At 38.2% G+C, this 26095-nt stretch overlaps 1 protein-coding gene across 1 annotated transcript; it reads left to right on the top strand.

The window, feature by feature from the left end:
* The first annotated feature begins 779 nt into the window (after positions 1-779).
* LOC135688463 (uncharacterized) lies at positions 780-12623 on the top strand. Its single transcript, XM_065205323.2, has 6 exons — positions 780-937; positions 5412-5739; positions 6244-6730; positions 7191-7644; positions 7937-8126; positions 9216-12623. Exons 2-6 carry the CDS (start codon positions 5412-5414, stop codon positions 11333-11335), a joined length of 3579 nt encoding a protein of 1192 aa, XP_065061395.2. The 5' UTR covers positions 780-937; the 3' UTR covers positions 11336-12623.
* The last annotated feature ends 13472 nt before the right edge of the window (positions 12624-26095 follow it).

Here is a 26095-nt window from a genome sequence, read left to right on the forward strand (position 1 = left end):
AAAAATTAACCCTTTTCCATACCTAGAAATTTATTTTACTTTCGTCTAAACATGCCAACTGCTGTGCAAATGTAATCTGAAACACATTTGTTGGTATATTCAACATTCGAATAAAAAAGCTAGCCGAAATAGCCACATAGACATTCAAATGTTTACTCACACAGTGAAGAAATGCGCCCTGTCTCTTTGGAATCTTGTGATTCATCAAGATCGTAAGTATCAGCATCCTTTCTTAAAGCATAACTCTCTTGCTCACTTTTATTCTGATTAAGGGACCATCAAGATTCATTTGGATCTCTGCAATGCTTTCTTGTAACGCTTTATTCGCCCATCGCAAATTTGTTGTCTAGCTCGGAGCAGGAGAATGTTTGAACTTCAGCTTAGATTTTCGGCTCCGTCTCAATTCTACTTTCAACTCCGTCTCGTTCCTATCGATAGAAACTTAAAGAGTTGTTAAACATAATAGAATAATAATATATGAACAAATTTATTAGACATCTATCACACCATCTATCACTTTAATGTTCCCCTCTTTTACCTAGCCATTGTTATATCTGTATGGTGTCAGCAATTTCACTAGTTGATTTAGTTTCACTAGTTTTTTCAAGTGTTTTTCATTTGAAATTTGGACTGTTTTAGCTATTCTAACTAGAGTTATTGAAAACGAAACATTTCCATCATATACTTTCTTGTTGGACAAGATATTGTCACAGTTGATTTAATTCTGTAAATAATAAGTTTAGATTTAAAAGGGTCATTTACGTTAAACTGCGAAGGAGCTTTTAGGCAACTGCTGGTGATTCGTCAGTTACTGCCCTTCGCATGCTCGTGAAGAAGAATTTGGATTGAAGTTTAGAATCTCAACTCAAAGTGCTACGAAGCAGATGCTAAAAGTCCTCTGATTTTGTGAAGCATCGTAAAGAAATTTCCGAGAGAGGTAAGTGGTTGCATTTTAAAATACTGGCGGTGACCTTTTGGCGCGCATGTTTTTTCTGAAGCTTCTTCAACATGGTGGAAACAAAGATGGCCCAACATGGCAGCCGCGGTTGACATGAAATTGTTTCTGTTAGTTATTCCTGTTTTGTGGGGTTGGCAAATATGAATCATATTTCGTGGCCAAAATATGTCCAATGATGTATTCTTTAAATTTTTTAAAGGTCAAATATAAAAATAGGCTAGCATTTTTCCGTTTTACGGATAACAACTGTTTTGTTGTCTTCATGATGGCGGTGCGGGAAGACGGGTGCCATCTTTGTTTGATTCTCTCCGCGCTGCGAGAGTCGAAGAAAATTGAGCCACAACGAATGAAATTTTCGTTTTTGAGTAGGATTTCGCCTCATAAACAGCATATAAATTTCAGTTAAAAAAATTAGATGGTATCGTCTGCATTATTTTTTTCCAAGATTTTTCGATAATCGATGATTCATTCGGATCCATGAGTTTTTCAAATGTGACCGAATGAAATTATTTAAAATCTGCACTTCGCATGCACTTGAAGCAAGTGTGGTTGGAAAGAAATGAAAGATCCCAAGTTTTTATTTATCTTTTGCTACTTATTCATAGCAAGTTTTGACTTAAAAAATATCGACTAGAAGTATATAAAAGTTGCAACTTTCAAAAATCTGGGATCCTTTTTCTTCAAATATGGTAGATATCAAGATGCATGTATAATTTTAGCATATATGTTGAAATTTATGAGTGTACTCATTGTTTGAGTGCACAGAAACATCCTTCTTGATATGATAATTTTCAGAAATTTTATTAGCACACAGTTTATAGTCTTATTTGATACAAAATCTGGGAAGTTTTTCTAGATGTGTATTTTGATAAAGATAAGCCTACATTCCATGAGAACAAGTTTTTTGTCCTGAAAGCAAAACTAAGAAATTTGACATTTGACAGTATTAACATTTGACAAACTCTTGTGCATAGGCAGGCACTTTAGACACAATTTCCCATTTGCAAACCTCATCTTTACACAAGAAATAAATGTCCTTATAATGATTAGTTTTATGACAGGCAATAATGTTTTCTGTAATAGAGTCTAAATTGTAAGTTTGATTTGCATCTTCAGTTTTTTTTCTTTGCAGTGCTAAACTGTCCACATTTGTGCATATGCTTTATTTTGTGCAAACTTGGTCAAGCTTCTCTAGTATTTTTTATAAGATTTTATGGAAAATCATGGTGATCAAATAAGAGAAGTTTTGTCTATATATATATTATATATTTCTAGCCCAGAAATCTTAAGCTCTAGCTGTTGGTTTAGACCTCTGTTTAAATTAAAGATCCTCTTGCAATGAAACAGCATTACAAAGATGTTGAAATTTGTCTAAAGGCTGGTAATAGGACCAGGTTTTTCAATTTTTGTGCCCTGCATATGTCAATACGTACTTTGTCAAAAATAGTATTAATTTTTGAGAAATTCATGGTAGCAATTAATTCAAAAGCAAATTTGAAAAGCAAATGGTTTTGAAGAAGAATTCAGATATTCATAGATGTGAGAAAGAACAGTTGTCAACATATAATAACGTTCCATGCAAATATGGTTGGACAAAGGTCAGACTCCATGGTTTTAGAGAGTTTTTCAGCTTATTGTTTATGCTTTATGCAAAATATACATTGAAATAATTTTTCATTTTCTAGTCAAACTTGTTTTGACAAAATTCATTTTGTGCCAATGCAACTGTTTATGCATTTTTTATGAAGTTCAACAAACATTTAGCACAAAATCCATCTCTGTTTATAAAAAGTATGCAAATTTGGTCTCTTTTTTTATTGTCATTTGAAGTGTAGCCATATCTATTAACTGTTTATTGAACATTTCAAAAAGAGTATTGAAATAGCATAAGAAAGATTGCTAGTCACAAACATTTTGTTTTAGTGGAAGAAAGCAATGTAACTAATGGTTCTTGGATAGTTTTAAGGATATGATCCTTCCTTTCATTTGTTTTTTGAGACAAATCAAATGCAAGTCTTTATCCCATGAGTCAGCCAGGCCTTGCACGGAAAGGCTCTGGAGCTTGATCCAGGGCTTCTACATGCACCTAGAAAGTTCCAGACACAAGCACCCAAAACTCAATGAAAGGAAATTGATAAACAGATATTGTCTCACCCACTCTTTTTTCAATCTTCAAACTTTCCCCTTTTTCTAATTTCCAGAGTGCACACCCAGGTTATATACATTTGCAATTACCTCTTTATTTCCCAAATGGAGCCAAGCAAATAACTATTTCATTGGATTGGTGCGTGAGATTTGCATAATCCACGAGATGTTGTAATTGCAATTGGGAATGGAAACTAAAAAGGGTCTACCAAGTAAATCAAATTGGCCTATCCCTTTTGTGTATATCAATTTGAGGTAAGAAAAGTTCAGTTGACAGGCTAAGCGGCCATTACAAAATTTTAAGAAAGTAATGATCTTTTTTTGTATAAAAAGGCCTAGTTGATATCAATTTTGAAGCATGAATAAGAATTTTTCACACAAGCATATACAAATTTTACATCTAAGGATGGTGGCAATGGCCAGGATAATTGCCCTTGTGAATTGTTTCAAGTCCTAGTTGCATGCTCACTACCATTGTGACTACAGAATTTGTAGCTGCCATGCTAGGTTGAAAACCTGACAATTGATATCAAATTTTGCTGCTTTTTCAAAAATTTACTGTAAATGGAAGTATGTCTACATGCAGTTAAATTTTAAATTTATTTTTATTCTATTTTTGCATGTTTTACAGAAGTTTTATCTGTAAGATGCTTTCTCTATTTTCTTATCATAAAGTTTGTTCAGATTCTGTGGAAGCAGGGAGTTGGGGTAACTGTGGCTTAAGCCACCCCCAATAATTTCCAAAACATACTTAAAATCATACCAAAAATCGCCCTGCTCTTGGTTTTTAGCATGTTTGCCCCCCCCCCCCAAAAAAAAGCCTTGGCCCCTCAATCTATAATATGCTCTTTGGTCCTTGAGGCTGTTTATCTCGACTTTCAAAGATTCTTGATCTATTTTTTCATTAAGTAATAAGATTCTTGAGTATATCAGAAGCCAAAATTATTGCACTATTCAATTTTGCTGTTTCCTAAAAATTATTAAGTTTCTGCATATGCTTTCAATAATGGACTTTCCTTTTTTTAAATAAAGCATATGATTTTTTGTGAGTAAACAACAAAAGCCGATATATACTAAGTGTAATCTTACAAATCAAATTTCAATGTTTTGTTACGAAAAAGCTCAATTGATTTTGTAGTCATTTATCCATTCAACTTGTGTATAAATTACTGTTTATTATTTTGAAATGATTAGTCTAAAATTCTGACTACCCCAAAAACCTAGTTTATAAGTTGACCTATCTTCAAAAACTATCAACTGTGTGCAAAACCAGTTTCATAAAACCTAATATGTACGAAATTCGGTTTTAGGGCATATTCCCAGGATTTTTCAGTTGCATAGTTACCGTTATGAGTTTTAGGAAGCCATTATGCCTTATAACGAGATATTTACTACATGGTTTTTCTTCATATTATTTTATTATGTTTGTAATTGCTGCTCTAAAGAAGAGGAAACACGGCTGAATTGGTATCCTAATCCCCTGAATGATTCAGAGTCATTCTATTTGTTATTAAAAGAAGTCCCCGTATTCCTAGAGTACAATTTCCTGAAAAAGCAGTGTTGAAAATTCTTCGATTTTAAGGGGTGGTGTTTAGTGAAAGGGCCCTGTTCAAGAGGGCAAATCCGTGCAAAGCAGCGAAAGTCACAAGTTACATCAAAACATAAAAGTGTTATGAGCAATAGATACAATAATACATACAGCAGCATTACCCGTGGAAATGTTTGTCACCGTAGTTGGTTAATAATTATGCTGTACTTGCTAAAGGACATTGCAAACATATTAGAATGATGTTGATGGTTACAATTCAAATAGGGTGCTAGGCCTCTCATAAAAGCTATATATGCCATGTATTGAGTCTAAATAAGTTTGACAAAGAATCGATGTTAATCGCAGTTACTGGCTAATTAAATGTTTTATCCCTGTTTGCTTAAAGGCACTCTGTCATGACGTTGGTTGATTATAAGAACAAAGGGACTTTTTATTGTTTCCAGTCCCCCTTTAATTTATCGCATTGTAAAAAATATGGCGAAGCGCTGGAATTTTGTTTAGGCTATTGTTCCAGCTATTGTTCTCGTTAACCAATCCACAACGAGACATATTGCCTTTAACAACTTATGGCAAGCTGGTTTGCTAGACAAATCGAATTTAGATAAAGGTTCTTGCTCCTCTGCTTTAAAAGTACAAACTCATTACAAAGACAAGCAAAACGTTTCCTCTGTCAAAGTAGATGCACGACATGGCAGTGCCTTGCAATATCCCCGAATATTAATTATAGATCTAATATAGCCGAAATTTCATGTTTGACAGATGCCACGTTTGAAGAATAGTCGCAAAGCCAAGAAGAGGCAGAAAGCCAAGCCCAAGCTTGTTGTTGCAATGGTATCCAAAACCTCATTGCGGAGCAAAAACAAGCGCGCTTTGGAAGCAGAGCATGAAGCAGAGGCTCAAACCGAAAATGAGGCATCGGGTCGACGACCAAAAAGACAGAAGCCTGCAAAAAGATTTGTCGAGGAGGAGACGCCAAAGAAAGAAGATAATCCCAAGAAAGTTGCAGGAAAGAAAACAAAACGAAAGAAGAAACCAACTAAAACAACCCAACCCAAAGCAGCAAAGAGAAAAGCAAGAAATGTCGAAGGTTTGTTTCTGTTTGTTATTCTATATTGCGATTATCAAATTATATGTAAAACGTTTTTTCATCATCTATCAAATAGGAGGTAATGTTGCCGTAGAAACCTTGATAAATCACATAGGATAAAGCCAGGAATGCTTAATTTTTTGGTATTCGTAAGCAACTGGTACTGCAGTAAGAAACGTGTTTTGTATGTTTGTCTCCTTAAGGATACCCCATATGGACAATGGGAAAGTTGCGATCGTATTTTTTAAATATTTCTGCGTACCTTTGTCACGCACTTTATGTTTATTTGCTTTAGTAAAAGCTGTGGTCTCACTAACGTAAAGCTAAATCTTAAAGAACAGAGTAGTAGATGGTTTTTCTGTGTCAAAGTTTTGTTGACCCGCAATAATCAACTTGCATCTCATGGTTATGAGTCATAATATCCTCTATGGCTTTAAGTCATAACTTATAACCTGGTCATATTATCAATGTTTGCACATTCTACCAACTCTGTTTGTAATTTAGTTTCAGCTTCTAAACGACAAAAAGTACAACAAGAAGTCGAGGAGATGGGTGCTGAGTTTGACGAACTTGGGGAGTATGAAGACATGAAAGTCGAAGAAGATGCGGAGGTGCTTGTGATCACAGCAAAATCGAAGCAGAGTGTAAAGCACTCTCCAGCAAGTAAAGGAAAAAAGAAAGCAAGCAGACACGCGGCGAAGGAGCAAGCATCGCATCTGTTGATCGAAAATGTCCCAGAATCTCACCATCAAGAATCGGACGATGATGAAGAAGGGCAGGATGAGGACGATGATGATATTGACGATAGCCTGTTCTTTGGAATACCGACCGAAAAATCGCCAGAAATCGGTACATGCACGCATTGTAAAATGAGATTCCACCGGGAAGAGCTTGCAGAGCATGCTGCTAGCTGCCCCGAAAGATATGTGCAATGCCGAGAGTGCAGCAAAGTTCTCTCAAACTTGCAGACGTTAGAAAGACACCATAAAAGGTACAAAATTGCTTGTATATATTTACTGCTTTCCTGTTTTGCTTTTTGAAGCATCTGAAGTCCTTAAGTGACTGATTCGGCCAAAAAACTAAGCAAATGCATATATGATGCGTAAGTCGAAATATATGTCGACTTATGCATCATATCACGTTTTTTGTTTTACCAATAGCGAAGTTGCAAAAATATTCTGGATTCGCTGTACATTTCAACTTTTCGACCGGAGTAAAGTTTTTGTCAAATTTTGCATGTGTATATGTTTGTTGTAGCTGAGTTGACCCAGATTCTGTAACGTCGATAGCTTATATGCTCATTTGATTGAACTTATTTGCATCCTAGAATTTTCTTTTATACTCACGATATGCATCTATGCTCATCATTATATTCAGTTTTTGAAAGCAAATATGCATGGATCTTGCTGTTGCATTTGGTTGTGTTAACTGAACTGTACAATCTCTCAAAGGTTTCACTTGAAACTGCGTGAAGTACCGTGCACTCTTTGTGACAAGATGTTTATAGACGAAGCAGCATCAAGAAAGCATTTAAAAACAGTACACTTCAAAGTGAAAAATTTCCATTGTCCCCATTGTGATAAATCATTCTCACAGCGGAACAAGCTAACCTACCATGTACGTACCCACTCGGGAGAGAAGCCGTTCTCCTGTCCAGAATGTGGAAGGGCTTTTTCGCTACTGTGGAACCTCAAAACTCACTTGCGAACCCACACGGGCGAAAAGCCATACTCCTGTGATGTTTGTGGACGGAAATTCACACAGAAGCAGAACATGACGTCACATATGACGACACACAAGAAGCCTAAGCTCGCAAGAAGCAGTAGTTACGTTGCTTTCTCGTCGGCTGATAACATGGACTACTTTCAGTTATCAGAGCTTAGACAATCAGGAAAACCAACCATGGTATGCTTTTATTTCATCTTTTATGTGATACTGGTTTTAATTTATACTCAACGTGTCTAACCAATCCCCTTTCAAATTGTAGCTCTGATTCTCAAATTTTATACGACCATTGGAGAACTCTCTATGTTGCAGTTATACAATCTATCGAAGCTTTTCTAATTGTACTTTGAAAGGTAATGGAATATTTTTTAACAGAACACATGGGTGTATCTACCTGCTTTGTTTAGTTCAAACAGTTGACAAATGAGCTGGTTTATATTTGTGTGGTTTGAGATGCCCTCTTTCTGTTAAGGTTTCTGGTGGCGATGGGTCTACAAGGTACCATCAAGGGAGAATGGCTCAGGCAGGACACTACTTAATCGATCAGATTGGAAATATCACTCCAACGACATCAGGTGCTACTGGCAGCCACTCTGTTTCTGTGTCACAAAACAGCGACACAGAGAATGGGCTTGGGCTGTTGTCTTCTGTTGCACGAAAAGGTATGTATTTGCAACAAATGCTTTCTACAATTTAAAGTTGTGGCAATCAAACAAAAGTTTATCGACGCTCTTGATTTATTTTTAGTCCTGTGGAGGCATGGATGAGTTGATTCTAAAGTTTGAAGGTTGAAATCTAAAGTTTTTAGTGTGTAAAGTTTCCAATAGCCGTACAGTACTATCTTCCTGTATATCAGGGAGGTGTCATCCCATCTACCTACCCTCTTGTGATTATTTAACTCTTGACCATCAGGCAGTTTTCGTTCTTTTTCTTTGTTTTTTGTTTTTGTTGTTTGTTTTATAAAAAAATTATAGTATAGGTACATAGGCCGAGATGGCCCCAAACCTAATTACAATTTGTTTCTATTAATGTATCTATGAAAATTATTTACAAAATCTTACAGTACTGGAAATTATGTACAAAACTGAGTACAAAACAAGACAGAGTTTCCGCATTTATATAAACTAATCAACTTTTAACTTTTTCGATTAATAATACGTTAATACTGAACAAAAAAATAGCTTTTAGTTTTAATGTTATTGATATCAGGGGCTCTCTCTCTCTCTCTCGCTCCCTCTCTCTCTCGCTCCCTCTCTCTCTCGCTCCCACTCTCTCTCGCTCCCTCTCTCTCTCTCTCTCTCTCTCTCTCTCGCTCTCTCCCTCTCCCTCTCCCTCTCTCTCTCTCTCTCTCTCTCTCTCGCTCTCTCTCTCTCTCTCGCTCTCTCTCTCGCTCTCTCTCTTTCGCTCTCTCTCTTTCGCTCTCTCTCTTTCGCTCTCTCTCTTTCGCTCTCTCGCTCTCTCCTGAATCAATTGTACCTTTTTTCCAGTCAGTTATTACTTGCAAACATTTACCATAGTACTATTTTGGCCACCAAGTGCGGCCTAACGCTCAAATATTTACTAGATTTTTCATTTGAAATTTTTAGCAGACTTTCTGGCCAGCTTTCGATAATAGCCCAAAAAATCGCTGACCCCGGACCTTTAAACAAGACAGCCCAGCTCAGGGGTGTCTTCCATACTCTCATTGCTTTTCTATTGAAGACGTTTATTGAAGACAAGACTTTTGTTAAAAAAGATTTGTTTTTGATTAGGTGATAATGCCCAAGACTATAGTGGCGGTAACGTAGAGGTTGATGGAATAGTGGATGAAACTCACCTTGCTAATCAGATTCCCAACAACCCAGCGATTGATCAAGTCGTTGAAGTCCTTGTACAGCCACAGGGTGGTCATGGAGACACAACTATATCACTTACAACTGCTGATGTTGGCACCATTGAACATGAGGCATACATAAGTACTAGTAGGGTTGATGGTACCATTGAAACCTCTGAAGTCTTTCAGGCAAGAGAAGGGGCGGTAGTTACAGCAAGTGCATCTTCGCTTCAACAACAACAGCAAGCCATGAATGCCCAGAACGTTATTCCTATAGGCAATGCAAATTTGTCAGGACTTGCTAACATTCTACAAAATCCTGAAGTGCTTGCTGCTATCAATGCTGCTGCAGCATCAAATAAGTTTATTGTGATTGGCCCGGTTGGAATGCTTTCAAATTCGAATGCAGCCACTACAAATACTGTCTCTGTGTCTAGTGCCTTTTCGAATTCAGATTCAACAAGTGAGACATCTGGACAACACGAAGTTAATGTAAGCCTTTGCTCATCGGAAGCAGTAGCCAGTGTCTCTGCAGGCCATATTGCAGCAGCTGGGGACGGGTCCAGTACAGCAGTGATGCAGGTGTCTGGCGTTAGCCAAATGGAATCTGGAATCATTCCTCCATGTGATGTAGAGATGATTGCTGCTGATACATCTCAGGACGTGTCGGTTGGCATTAGCAGCCTTGCTAGCGAGGAAACAGGAAATGAAGTACAAAGCAGTGTGTCGTGTGCCCTGGGAACTGTGATACAGAATAGAGGTAATGATGTAACTGGTGCTGGTGCTGAAGGATTGATGGTGAACCATGAAGAATCCCAAGTTCAGTCAAGTCAAGATGCTGCTTTATATACTGCAGTAAGCCAACATCAAAATCTAGAAGGGGAGGTGAGTAGCTCGGCAGGGACAATTCATTCAGATGATAATACGGAAGCAGATGCCAGTGTTTCAGATATTGACAATGGAACAGTGCAAAGTACTAATGTGTTGTCCGTTCACAGTAGTAATGATAACGTTGTGTCACACGCCAGTATAGCAAGCTCAGACAACGTTTTCTACACTGTGCATCACGGCAGTAACGAAGTGCTTGTTTCTGCTGCACAACAAAGTGGTGACGTTATTGATAACTCTGAAATGAATCAGCAATTTATTGTCACCATGAAAGAGCCATTTGTGTCTTCGAGTGGGTGCACAACCTCAATGGCAAGTGGAAGCTTTATCACTTCCAGTGACATGGCTGGAGGTGGGCAGTCAATGGTGATGGTCACTGCAGATGGACAGAGCTATTTCACAGCAGTGAATCTGCCTGATGCACTTAGTCGGGATGGCAGTGGGCAGCAACTGGTTCTAACACCAGCCAATTCCACTGCTCTTAATATAGATGGGACTATCACGATGAGCAGTATGCCAATTGTTGCTGGGGAGGATAGCAACAATGTCTTTTCAGCACAGCTACCGGAAGGCTCAGCTGCAAACAGCATGGAACCGGTTCAGAGTGGAAATCAAACTGACAGTTCAGGACTTGAACTAGGGGACTTTGCTGTAACCGATTCAACCTCTAGGGTTTATGCAAATTCTTCGAATATTGATGAATCAGCACTATCTTATACTGCTGTAACAGAATCAGAATCTAGTATTGAGGTATCTGGCTCCAACAACCTTCAACCCGACTCCGGGCAGCCTAAGTTAGGATCTTCTGTTTCAATGGCAGACTCCCAAGAGAACCAAGCTGACTCCATTATAGAATCTTCACAGGTTTTTTTGCTTACGTCAGCTAGCAGTGGTTCCGAGGTGCCGCAATCATCATTTGACAATGATGCCAACATCATCCCAGCCCCATCAAATATAGGCAATGATTCTGTAGTGTCCGGCACAGAGAACTTTGTATCGAGTGATTTGCAGGAAAGTGACCGCTTAGAAATGCAAAAAACTGGTGTGACGTCATCAAATTTAATGGACAATAATGCGGAATCGTCGACGTTTTCAGGCAATGTACCTCAAGACGATAACTGTGAAAGCGATATGGATGACTCCCAGGTTTCAACATCTTTGCAGATATAAGTATCTACAGCTTTAGTCATTGACTGGTGCATAACTATTGTCCGCCTGAAAATGCATCAAATGTGGAGTCTTCTCACTTAAAGGGCTCGTCTACATCTCAAAGAAACTTGTTTTCAGTTGTACATATTTAGCTATGCTTTGAGGTAGTTTACAAAAGTTTGGTTTCTCAAAGCCCATGTAACCTCAAAGATAGATAGTTTTTCACCTATTGACTGCCCATAATCGTTTTTCTTGGGTCTGTTGTACAATAAGTAGGCAATTAGTGGTAATAAATGACCAAGAATTGCATCTCGGATAATGTGTCCTTGGGTATACATTAACTTACAAATAAAGAGTTTATGTGAAGAAAGGCACTATTTAAAAGCTGTCATTGTAACCTTAATAACTTCTTGTATTTTAGAAGCGTGGAGATGGGACGCTTTGGTTTTTAGCTTTTTTCTATGTTTTTAGGATGAGGCAAATTTAGTACCATATGTTTGGGAAGAACTAATTGCTTCAAGTTAACAATTACCCACTGGATACCTGTTCTTACACATGCATGATATTATCACGAATATGCGGTGTGCTCCATATCCTTAATGACGTGTTTAATAATTCACTGAAGCATAAGAGTGTAGCAAAGGTGATGCTTTGTGTAACGAGAGACTCTCCACGTTCTCGTTACACGAAGTACTATGCTGCCCATTCTTCCAATAGTCTACTAGTTCTTGGTGGCAACATAGTGGTGGCAAGTAGTTCTATGCTATGAAACAATTTTCAAGCCAGGCCGTGTATTGCTGTGTTGATACGTCGTATTAGTTATGGAGAACTTTGTTTCCGGATTTAATCAAGATGGTACCTGTTATTAATGTCAACAAAATGCTTACAAGACACGTCTCATTTTGAGTGTTCCTATGCTACTTGTGAAGAGATTTACGTAACATATTATTCCTACTGTTCTTCGCTCTCGTTTATGTATAGGCCTGACTGCTAAAGTCATCAATTTATCGCGATTCCCGTTGCTCCATCTTGACAGGAATTTATTCTTTGTTTAGTTTTATGCAAATATAGTGTTATAATCTTCTCGGAGTATTGTAAAAAAGCTGTTCTCTAGCACTTATGTACATGTTGAAAATGGATCCCTGCATATTCTAATATTGCAACCTTGAATGTCTGCAAGGACCTTTTGGAATTTTTGTGTCCATTGTAATTGTCCTAAATGCCAAGACAATAATGCATTTTCAAGTTATTCTGGAAAGCATGGAACTTCGAAAATGCACTTGCAAATATGATGCATTTGTGCAGCGTGGAAGAATTTGAACCCATGTCTCTATTTCAGCATTCATCTCTGAATAATTACTCTCTTTCATATGAATATGAATGTAAGGTACCCTTCTCAAGAAAAAATGTTATTGACAATCTTACCCCTTGGTGCTTTTTTTAAAATGGGGTACTGGAACCTATTCCTCACATTTACTAGGATACTAGGCTCTAAGCACAGTATCTGGCTTGCGCGAATTGTGATACCAGCATGAAAATTTGTATACTGGGCTAATTTCACACTGTGTTAATTTTGGACTGGGGTACTTTGTAATAGTGGTTTTTTGCAAATGAATCTTATCATTGAAACAAACTGGTCCTTCGATAAGAATTGAGACAAAGATACAAAATCATGATGTTCCAACGTCTATCTTCTGATCAGGGCCGTCGCGAGGAAAGCCTTGTTGGGGGGGGGGGGGTGGTGGTGGACTACAAATTTACCTGATTAAAAAATTTTTGCCTGAAATTTTTTAGTTGCAGTCACAAACTTCTGCAATGCATTTTGTCAATCTATCTCTGCATATAATTCGCAATTTTCATTTTTATATGATAATAATGGACTTTCCTAATAGTTTTCTCAAATCTCTATATCGGGACAGGCAAAGGATATAGTTACTACCTGAGGCGGCACCATGGTTGCCGCCGAAGGAGGAGGAAATTTTCGAATTTTGATGCTTCTAGTTCCCTGGAAAATGCACTCTTTCAAGCACATTTTAATAAAGCAATCCTCCTAATCCTATTGAAAATCATTTTTTTGCAAACAAATTGAACAGCAGATAAAAACAACTGGTACAATTTCGCCGTGGTCTCTTCTGAAATCTTCAAATCATTAGTTTGTTTACCTTAGGTTTCTAAAATACCTAAAGCGTTTTTTCCACCGAGCGGATTTTACCTGAAATTTCCTATTGAGATACTATTAGGGGGTGTGACACCCCCCGGTCGCGACGCCCCTGCTTCTGATCATGTGATCTTCCCGCGAATAAGGTGAATAACAAGTTCTATGTTTTTTTACGGTTGTCCCGTAACGTCGAATCATTCTCGTAAAATCAGGTACAGCCTTTCACAAGAACTGTCCTCGCAAACATCAAATCGTTCACAATTATCCCAATCGTCACGCGCGATTCCATAAATAACAATACGTATCCTACAACAAAAACCATAGATCATGTCGACAACATCTTTCACAATCATCTTGCCACATAATATAAGTAAATCGTCAGAACCTAAAAATCCTATCCTTATCGCTCTTAACCGTAGCTCCAACTCCAACTAACTCTGTCAAATAACACGCCCAAATTATAACATAAACAAGAACTAATTGAAATACTACATAGCTACTTATTTTCATTGTAACGTTTATGGGTTCTTGTCATGACGGTGAATAGCCCGTTAATAACCAGCTTGTTGGTAGAGCGATGCGAGGGGCAAATCACTCCAAGAAAATCTCGTACAGTTTTTGCGAAAACCCTATTGTTTTATCTGAAAATCCCTGGAAATCCTTTTGTTTTAGGGAAAATCTCGTACGCCATTTGCAAGAGTGAATTGCCCCTCGGAGCGATGGGCTAGGCCAAAGGGCCTAGGCCCCGAATAAGTAACGCACGAAATATACTACTTTTGGTGTTATTTCTAATGCTTCAACGGTAATACTAACTTATATCGTGATCAACACACACTAATAACATAAACGGAAGCGTCACACTACATGTTCACACAAAATACAAGCGTCACACTACATGTTGAAAGACAAGCACATTGCCATAAAGAGACGTAAACTAACACAACAGGACTTAACAGAACATGTGACTTTAGCCGTCGTTTCTAAAAGACTGAACACTCCAAGAATAGGCTGAAAACCACATGAACACCCCAAGAACACCCTAAGAACAAGCTATTAAGCGGCTGAACACCCTTTAAAACATATTAAAATTGGCATATCACTCGAAAAATGATTTGGTCAATCAATCAAAATTAATTTTGGGGCAGGAAAGGGCCTGATAAGTCTAATGCTGTCGATGTTGTTACAACCAACGGTTGTTTTGCGCGCCAAATGTGTGAAAGGGGGTTTGTAAATTGTTGTGTGGCTAAAGTTCCTGGCAACAAAATTCAAGTTCCAATTCATTTTATATTCAGAAACTTATTTAGAAATTTGTAACAATAAGACAATCATATAGTTATTTACAGTCCATATAATTCATATTTTTACAATATATAGTTGCCTAAGGAGCTGAAAGGAACCGCAACACCCACAAAAACAAGCAAATTTACCGACAAAATCCCTTAAAATTGTGCTTTAACCGACGACTTTGGGCGCTCGCCCCAAAAACCCACGCAATTTCTGCCACATACATAGTTCAAGTAAGATTATCATGGTCCCATTCGAGCACGGGCCCCAAAATTTGCCCCTTCTAAGCCCTCTTTAAAGTACCCTCCAACAAGTCCTACACTGTGCATTTTCTGTTTCATTTGTCAAAAATTCCTTATAAAAATCAGTGGCGTACCCAGGGCCGGAGAAGTGGGGGGGGGGGTTCAGAAATTTTTAGGGACCACGCCCATCAAACACTCGCAAATGCGGGGAAACTCCCTTTTTGCAAAATTTCACCCAACTATTTGATTCATGTTAGCTACGGTAAATAGCAAAGTATTTTACAATTGTTATTGACACAATCATACAGTATACTACAACCCCCCCCCCCCCCCCAATGAGTTTTACATCGTTTTTGGACAAATCTCGAGGATCACATTTTAGAAAAGTGGGGGGGGGGTCCGGACGCCCCTATTCCCCCCCTTGGGTACGCCACTGATAAAAATCCTATCCAGGAATTGGGCCTGCGAGTGCACCAGCTGGAGACGTTCAAGGTCAAAATCAATCATCCCCCTCTCCCCTACAGAACAATGTTGGTTTACTATCAAACGGGTTAGGATTTTAGGAAGCACTTCCTTTTGCGCTTCTTTTATGATATTTCCCTAAATCATCAACATTGTTTTAGGTGGAAGGGGGCGGAAGTAGCAAATTTTTTTCATGAAAGGAATGAAAGATATCAAATGCAGCGTAATTGCTGGGTGTTCCAAGTACTTTTGGCAGGCATTCTAGCTAGCGTGCACTAGCATATCGTGACCACATCATAACAAACAATTGTTTGGAGGACAATAGGTAGTCAAGTGACAATGTCGCTGGATTTGGAAGGTTTGAAAACAACGGGAAATTGCTTGAATGCACAAAGGGAGTCAAACTCGAATTTGCTCCGCGTGTACAAACCCCCGTTCACACTTTTGACGCGCAAGACATCAGTTGGTTGTAACAACACCAACAGCATTAGACTTATCAGGCCCTTTCATGCCCCAAAATTAATTTTGATTGATTTACCAAATTATTTTTCGAATGATATGCCAATTTTGATATGTTTTAAAGGGTGTTCAGCCGCTTAATAGCTTGTTCTTGGGGTTTTCAGCCTGTTCTTGGAGTGTTCAGTCTGTTAGAATCGACGGTTATTGTACGCCCACAGGGCACGATAATAGCTAGTGCTCTCTCATTCTGCAAGCAAAACGAGACAGATAGATACGCTTTTCAAGCTTCTTATCCATCCATTCCAAGTACTTTTGGTAGGCATTGTAGCTAGCGTGCACTAGCATATCGTGACCACATCATAGTTAATTGCTATTCTATGCCGTGACCTATTTGGGTAAATAAGCGGTGGGAAGAACAATTGTTTGGAGGACAATAGGTAGTCAAGTGACATTGACACCGTGGAAGGTTTGAAAACAACGGGAAATTTCTTGAATCAGCCGCTTAATAGCTTGTTCTTAGGGTGTTCTTGGGGTTTTCAGCCTGTTCTTGGAGTGTTCAGTCTTTTAAAATCGACGGACTTTAACACGCAACGGGAACATTACTAAATGGATTACATATAAAAGCCAAACCGTTACAACATACTAAACTAAAAGTGAATACAAAAGATACTACTCCAATCCAAAGACTAGTAAGATAGATCGAATAATGAAACTAAAACCCAAATGAAATAACTAATGATCTAAAGGTGCAATTAGATGACAAAAGGAATCATAATCGCATTTGTGAAAGCTGATTTTCAGAAATTTGTAGGGAAAGCCTACGGGATTAAATCAAGAAAAGTAGGTAGTTTTTTTAATTGTAGGGATTTCTTTTAGTTTGCGGCCAAATAATCAAATTGCTTGTTGTTTTATAATCTCGAACATCGATTACCACCTATTTCCCTAGGGCAGTTTCCGAAAAGGGTATCATGGGACAATAATTTTCGCACCTTTTAAACCAGTTGTAAAGAAGCAGAAACCAACTAATTACACTCCTCGTGTGCAAGCATGTGTACTCTCAAGCGTACAATATGGCGATATTGTCTATGGCAATGCGTCACAAACAGCACTACACAAAGCTTATTGCAGAACTTTGCAGCAAAGGTAAATACTGGGATGCGTAAGTTTGATCATGTGACAATAGTGCTGAGGAGAGGGGGGGCCCCTGACCCGGGGGCCCTTTGCTATAGGGGCCCATAAAAATAATTCAGTTAAAAAGAAACTCTAAGTGATAACGCAACCTTTCCATTACCACAAATTGTTATTTATAGAGACAATAGTAACAAAAGTCTATGAATGAAGTGAGGTAGAAGCAGTTTGAGTCTTTGACTGCCTGAGTGTTAAAGATATTAAGAATTTCTTACCCTTGTGGGCATGAGCTAAAGGAATAGAAAAGCTACTGACTATTTGCAACAGTGTGTCGGTTGTGATCGAATTTAGTTAACGAATTAAACGTTTTTCATTTTCTAAGACTTTCAAAATTTCTAAGAAATTTTCATTTCCATGCATTATGGTGTTAAGATATCCGAGGGGTAATTCACTCTTGCAAATAGTGTACGAGATTTCCACAAAAACAAAATGATTTCCAGAGATTTTCTCATAAAACAATAGGATTTCCACCAAAGGTACGAGGTTTTTACGAAGTGATTTGCCCCTCGAAGATATCAGTTATGCTCAAATTATATCAAACAGCAAACAGAAGTAATAAATAGCCACCAGGCAATGGCTTCGATAGAAAAATTCGTATGAGGATGAGAAACTTCCGACAAAAATCTAACAAGCATTTATATTTTTTCTTCAATTTTAACATAACATAACGACTTCGGAACTGGAATAAATAAACTTTTTGATATGTTCAGATATTCTTATGTTTATTCAGCTTTAAATTCTTTCCTATCAAAATATAGCAATTAGATAAACATAGACAACCATGTTAAATTTCCGACAAGACCAGAGGTTTTCCGATAATATAGCAGTTTAGCTCTACAGGGGTTTTTTGCCCCCTCTGACCCCACTCTATCTACGCCATTGCCATCAAAGCAGTTTAGCCACCATAGCAATTTAAGCAACCAAAATAGCCATCATAGCAATTTTAGCAACCAAAATAGCTACGAGAGCTATTTAAGCAATCATCAATTTCAAAAATTCCAGGGGGAGCATTCCCCGTACCCCTTAGAAGCGTCTGCCTTAGGCATGTTTTACTATTTATCTTTCGTCCTGACCCCGGGCCCATAAATCCTCTCCGCGGCCCTGTGTCACACCAGCCTCAAACATATTTCAGTGGAAGAGGCTTGAGGAACAACGAAAGACTCATAGGCTCTGTTTACTGTACAAATGTCTAAACAGCCAAGCCCCCCAATATCTCTCTGAAATGTTCCATACAAACTTACAAATTCATGAGTACAATACAAGACAACAACACCACTTGCACGTACCTATGTCGACAACGGCGAGCCATCATAGAAGATTGTTGTATCAAGCCACTGCTGACTTCAACAAATTACCATCAAGAGTAAAGCAATCAAAAACATTTTTTCAATTTAAACAAAACTTATAATCACTGTAGTTTTACAGACTATACTTAAAGACTAATATATATATATATGATGTAATTTTTTTCTCTATCCTTATACATATTTTCTAGCCTAACGTTATTAAATATAATAAAGGAATATACTTACATTTGGTGATATTTAGTAAAAGGTTTTTGTTTTATTAATTTTTATTTATTTTACCGCCAGTGTAAAACCTATATTATACTTGGATCTGTGCAATGAATACATTACATTACATTAGCGTCAGTGCTGTCGGAACGAAATTCATATTGGGGGGACTGCCCATTATATTCCTTCTCATTCAGTACAGTGTTATAAAGGAAAGGTACAACAGTTTAACAATTATTGGGGGGTTCCAGCACCCCAGTCTCCTGTTCCGACGGGCCTGCAGCGTAGGGGTAGGCCTTGTTTTTAGCATTGAAACTATAAAAAAGGGCATGGCTAGTCAGACCTGCTGTAGCAGCAGTTGGCGCTGTCTCTGGTTATACTGGAACAAACACGTTCTGCTTTGTAGATGGTGAATGCATGCAATCATCGCCCAGAAATGAATCCACTGCGACAGAGTATAGGGAAGGAATCGAGGACGCCACTATCAGAGGCAGTATAGCAGAGACCCAGGAAAGGAACGGGGTCATACGCGCTAAAACCTTTTGCAAAATCATGTTGGAGACCAAAGCGAGCGAAAATAGAAAGACCAACATCATCAAAATGGACAAAACATTTTCATTTGCATGTGTAATCTCTTTGGTTTGCTCAATTCTTGCTGCTTTTTTCTGGGCGGTGCCAAGTTTAGCCATCGACAATACGAAAACAAATCCTAACATTAGGATAACCACTTGTATCAAGAAGTTATTTCGATCAGTGTGCTCTTGCAAGTCGTAGACTGTTACCTTGGACTGAAGTGAAACATCGCATTGTACACTGCTGGATATCAATGAGTACTTGCTGGAAAGAAGTAGACAGCTAAACGATAAGGCAATGGAGATAACTGTCTTGCTGAGAACACAAAGTTTGCTTTCTTTCTCTGTCCCTTCGTTTATTCGCTTCTCGCTGCTAGAGTTCATAGTCATTAATGTAATTAAAACCAAATAGGTGGCAACGGTGTACATCAAGTGCGATAAATTTTCCTCACAACAAGAAACTTTGATGTTTTCCCATTTTCCATTTCGGTAAATAAAGACGAATTTCGGCAATGATATTGCAGTCGATAACACATCAGCTAAGGCCAGGCAAAAAACAAGACATTTGGCCAGATAATCTGCAATCCTCGTTCTAGCAAGCAATATCCTAACACAACAGCATATGTTGAGTATCCCCAAAGCAACAAAGATGATGATGGAAATGAGACCTATTTCTTTCATCTTGTTTTCCACTTGAAAAACAGGAAAAACGTAGCCGGCGTCACAGACCAAAAATCTCTGCAGGCTAGCAAAAACGTCGATCAATATGTGACGCTGACAATCGCAGCACTGTGATCAGGAACGGGGGTGAGGACTTTACACAATCAACGATGGGAGGCAGACTTCTTTCAACAACGTTGATTAAAGGGCATGTGTCGTGAACATGATTGGCTAATGCAATACAATTATCTCTTTTGTTTAGTACGAAGCATGGAATCGAGGGCCTTTCAAAAGCGGCATACAGGGTGGCAGATAGAATTTAATTGAAAGAAGGCCGGTGACAAACGGGTGACAAACGCAGGCCAAAATGCAAATAAAAAGACCAAAATGAAAAATTTCCCAAAATTACACAGCGCAAAGTGAAGTATATATTTATATTTCCATGCATGAGCCTTTAAGATAACTTCCAAGCTCAAGCAAGAAACAATGTTTCAATTCATAATTTGTTCTTACATACACTATTAAAGTTTTTATCAAACAAAGGAATGACCTCGTAATGTTTAAAAAGGCCAAAAAGGCCAGTTTTATTTAAGAAGCAGGCCAAAAACAAATTTTCGAGGCAATGAACTCTGAAAAGGTCCAAAAATTGAAAAATTTGACTTGAAAATGCCAATCTGGCAACCCTGGCCGGATACCCTGCTGTGGTGAGGATCTGGTCTATGAATACAAAGAATGCAACAACAGGGGTGGGGACTTAACACCATCAACGATGCTGCAATAAACAATCGTGCCACCAGAACTGTGATACACTAGGCCAATTTGAGGTGATATCCAGGGGCGGCGCTTAGGGGTAATCAAGGTAATCGCTGATTACCTATTTTTTTTCCAGAACTTGAAAAAATTATGCTTAAACCTAAACTGAAGTATTTTTATATTACGACCACAATGAATGTTATAAAGTCTTGATTGAACCTGTTGTGAATCGAAATCCATAAGGACAAGCTCGTCCAGGGGCTGTTTTACGGCATGTTGACATTTAGATCTTCATTTGTTTTGGCTTTTGTTTCATGGCAGGCGATAATTATTTCTTAATCCTCTGACGCATGTTCTTTTTGCTCAAACGACCGCCAGAACTACGAGAACCGCGAGGGCCGCGAAGCTGCAAGGTAATCAGATCCCTGTTTGATGACCTTTTCGTTTTTTCTGTGACGTAGGTCTTATTGTGCTGATGGCTTTTGAACAAAGAGCGCCACGCAGCAACGTAATCATTCCGCAGTTTCATTACCTCGAGAGCAGTTCCCCATCCTTCATGATTAGTAGAGTGCTTACAAACGACTATCACTGGGGTATTTTCACTACATTCTGAGCAAGAAAATCATGAACAGCGTTTTTAATTAAAAAAGGATGGTTAGCCATGCCCCAGAATAAAATAAAAAGGATGAACCAGTGAGTCTGTCTATGTGTTTATTCGTGGATATGTGGATGTAACAACAAAGAAGGAAGGAACATTTTTTATCGCTGGTCTCTTTATGATGGGTGGTTTATCAACGGTGCGTTTAAAATTAAATAATTTATTTCAGGAATATTTGCCAAATAGGAAAGTTTTTTTTCATATATTGATAAAAAATTAAAGATTAAACAATTTAAAGAGGCTTGTAGTAAATTTAAAAAACTTTTCAAAAACTACTAATAAGTGTTCTATTGGAAAATTATTGTCCAGAAAATGTGCAGAATCGTTTATCTTGGACAAATAAGTCTGCATGGAATCTTTACGTAGTGATTCCTGGTCAATCCTTTCAAGGTAAGCAAATCCACTTTTGATTACCTTGCCCTTTTTGCGGCTCACGAAAATGGGCTTTTGGCCGATTTGAATAGGTCTGTTATTTCAGAATCGTTTACAGGCTCAAAACCCGTAGCATGAACTGTCAGCCGTTCACTGCAACTCCAAAACAGAACCTCAAGGCATTTGGTTGTTGTGTTGTGCGGCGGAGTATTTTGTGGTTGTAAGCACAGTATGGGAACTCAGACATTATGTAAATAATCAAGATCGAACTTAAATAGGTTGGATGTTTAAGGATGATTCTTTATTTAAATTTTAGATGAAAGCGCCTTTCGTACTAAGACGCTTTCATGGTTTACTTCGACAGGGTACAAAATGGCAGTCATCAAGCATCCCAAAACCAAATTCTACCCAACTGCACAGATAGGTTATATCGATGTTGCTTGTGCATTAGAAGAGGCAAGGCAAAGAGAGGTTGTTAGGCACAACAAAAATGCATCAAGATACGCATAAATAGTTCATAATCACATTGATAATGTTGTATATTTATCCGCACAAGGAAAAGCAAGAGGGAAATTGTTTTCGAAATTGCTAAAACAGTTGAACCATCAAGCATACGATTCTTCACTATTCTTAGGGTTTTTGAAAGGGCGTGGTCCTGAAAATTTTTCCGGGGGCTCCACCCCCGGGCCCCCTGGTGGATTCGCTCGCTTTGCTCGCAAATTTTTGATTACCTTCTTTGCGACGCTTCGCGCCGCCTCTGGTGATATCTATGACAAAAATTAGAAACTGAAATCTGGAATATATGAACTGCATTTCATGAATCTTCCAAATGAAAATCCCGAATTTTGCATCAATGCAATATGCAATTTGGCAACTTTTAGATACAATTGCGTAATTTGTCAATGTGTCCTACTTCAATTTGTGATTTTCAAATGTATATTCTCGCTGTAAAAGACCATTTTGTCATTCGGTCATCAATCATTCTGCAGTCACTCATTTCATGGTTTACGATCATTCATCCGCCATTCCATATTCCATCATTTCATCATTTGGAAAAAGTTACTATAACCAAGTTGTAAACAATTTAACTAAAAAACAACACTTTAAACTAAATTCTTATAGGCTATATAGTTAGAAGAAGTCTGAAAAGCATTTCTGAATATCCAAATGTTGTTGACTGCTGCATCAATTTTCCTCAACATTTTCTATGTTTCGTCGACATTAGACAAATCCGAAAACTTGAAAAATCGTCAAAGGGGTCGGGGTCTAACACATGGCATCTTTACACAAGTGACGCAACACAAGGAATTTTCAACAAAGAAGACACACGAAGTATGTTGTATCGGATGGAAATTGTTTAGAAAGGTCGAAGAAGAAGTACACTATGACCAGTGGTGTAGCTTGTTGGTAAGTTGGCTGACCATCCTTGTAAGCAGTGGCGGACTGGCAGGGATGCTAGGTTGCGATCGCAACCCGGGCTCTCTCAACATTATAACAACCAGGCCCTCCGTAGATAAAATCGAGAAAATAACTCTTTTAATTTCAAAGATATCTATGTTCAAGAAAATACAAGTCACAGAAATGAAGATAAAATCCTTAGAAAGAAAACATTTCAGTATTGCTTACCAGGCGCGTTGTGGCTAGGCGGGACATTTCTCGGTAGGCCCCTTTCAAGTGAATTTGTAAAACCCAGGAAAATATTTAATATGAACAAAATCTTTGGTGAGAAAACGCCTCACTTACATGTATACTCAAGTTCACAGTTCAGAATTAGAGGAGGTCAACATTTACAAACAGGCAACTGTCAAAGAGATGCGTGGAATATGAACAGGGCTTCCGAGAGGGGGACAAGGAGGGGCAGTCCCAGGGCCTCGAGGTCTTAAAGCAAGGAATTCCAATTTAAGAACTGAATTGTAACGAAACGCAACAAAGTATGCCTAAAAAGTTGTAAAACGAGGTAAACGACTGTAATAAGCATTCTGAAACCTGTTTCAAGCTCATATAAAGGGCATGGCCGAGAAAATTTTCTGCTCGATTAGCTCGCAGTTCATATGGTTCTTCTGTTGCATTTTTGCTAGTATCCACTGTGCACTACAGCATTGGATTTGTTCCTAATTTTTTGCAGTCTTAAAGTAACTATGGTCTTTGAAAAGGGGCTACACCCCAACAAATATAGCAGATGCACCTTTAAAAATGACAAGAATTGGTATCCTTTTAATATTTCATAGGAGCATGGTTTCCAGGTATATATTATTTTTCGCGACTTGGGTTTGTGATTGAAGATATCATACACAAGCGTGGGCCCCCTTATGATAATTTTCTCCTGGCCCGTTTCTAGGAGCCACAATGCCCTGTTGCTCGCTGTTGCTTACAGTATACGTAGTACGGGCCCCTTTTCTGTTTATAGCAACCCGAGAGATTTGCTGCCAGTCCGCCTCTGCTTGTAAGGATACACGGGAGGTCCTGCGTCCTTAGTTTCCGACATTTACGACAATAGTAAATATTAAGTCCAGCTATAATGACTGTGTATGTTCCCGTTGCGTGTTAAAGTCACATGTTCTGTTAAGTCCTGTTGTGCTTTTTTATGGCAATGTGCTTGTCTTTCAACATGTAGTGTGACGCTCGTAATGTCTTGTTAATTCGCTTCCGTTTATGTTATTAGGTTGTTAGTGTGTGTTGATCACGTTATAAGTTATGCCGTTGTTCAAGTTTTAAATAGCGGCCAGTGTGAACAGCCATAAGTTGGCGCCCAGTGTGAACGCATTTTGATCCAATTGAAAAAATTGATCCAATGATTGCATTTTTCAGCGTTCTGGAATAATCAAAATTCGAAAATTTCCTCACCTTTTGCAGCAACCAGGGTGACAGATAGTAACTTTCAGATAGTAAGTTTATTGCGTGCGACACGCGCAATAATCTAAAGCTAGGGAAAACCTAACCTACCTACGTAGAAACGGTTCCAGTTCTGTTTACGGTTCCTACAATGATTAAATGACGTCTTTTTAATTACTCCGAAAAGTTTACAACGTCGAGAATATAGGAAAAGCACGGAAAAAGTTGCACTAAGGAATTTCTTAGTAGATGTATTTTACCTTTTTAGGGACATTTTGTTATAAAGGCGAGTTTCCCAAAATTAATATCAAGCCCGCTCTAGCTAGCTGCTCTGTCTTGTTTCGTAAATTCATGTCCTGGCATAATCTTAATGATTGTACGTCGCTTTGCAACTAGCATTCCATGTTTTCTCTTCGATTGCCTAGCTCGGCCTAGCTGCCCTGTCGGAAGGTCAAGCCCTTCCGTCGGAGAATTTCTAGCGTCATCACTGATAAAATGCTAGACTTTTTATGTTAATAACTTACGCTAGAAAAAAATCTAAAAAGTGACCTGGGTCTTCCATTTGAAGTATCTAGGTGTAATATTCTACTTTTTTCTAAAAATGCTGTTTGTTTAACCGAAAGGTAGACAGCCAAAGAGGCCTAGAACCAAGAACCATTATCTAAAAATAGAATCAAAGGAAATTATTTTCTTCTTTTTATGCTCTTATTGTATTGAATTGTGTTTAAAACTATACCTTATTAAACACTAGTTTACTACGTATAGATGAATCTGAAATTGAGGAATTAGGCCAAGTTCCCCAGTCCAAAATTAACACTTGGGATATTTTTCGGCTTGTGTCTGTTCAGCATCATTATCAGCGTGTCAAATTAGCATCATTCCAGGTCCCACTTCTTGGATAAGCCCAGCTGTTTTTGCACCAATCCCATGACGTAGCAAGTATTTCATAGTTTAAACTTCTTAAAATTATTCTAACATTGAAGGGTGTAAGAAGGAAACCTTTAGCATGTTTAAAACTGTTTGCTTTTCAGCACCATTTGAATATTGTATCACTAAAATTTTTTGCAAGCGTACGAAAATAACCGTGCGAATGTCATTTTGAGACATTTTGTTTGCCCAACGACTGTTCTGGCCGTGTGCAAATTTTCGAGCCATTCGATTGGTTCCTTGGGTACATAATAGCTTTTTCGTACCTGCATGTAGACGATTTTCAAGTCCAGAGAAAACGGGATTTTACTGAACGCACTTGCAAGATACACTCGTAAACCACAGTGTAATCCGGGTCAAGTCACTTGAAGCTTTAAGATCAATATTGGATAAAAGGATGTGCCATGCGATATTGTAAATGAGACATGCGACCACAACCGCAAAGCAACGATAATCGGCTTAACAGGTCAAGAGATTTTCAGGCCTCAACTAAAAGTTTTGATAAAGAAATTATGGAAACCTTCGTTTACATGGGATTTTTTCCACTTTCAAAATTTCTGTTTGTTTCAAATTTGGTATCATTGTGTGCCTTGAAAGTTCGGCTACTTGAATATGAGAAAATCGAAAAAATGATGTTTTCATCCAGAAAACGTTTACCGTAACCTTAATGATTATTATTTTTTTCATTTTTGTTTCTGTT

This window comes from Rhopilema esculentum, chromosome 19 (genome assembly GCF_057945365.1).
Source record: "Rhopilema esculentum isolate cy_ngs chromosome 19, ASM5794536v1, whole genome shotgun sequence".
NCBI lineage: Eukaryota > Metazoa > Cnidaria > Scyphozoa > Rhizostomeae > Rhizostomatidae > Rhopilema > Rhopilema esculentum.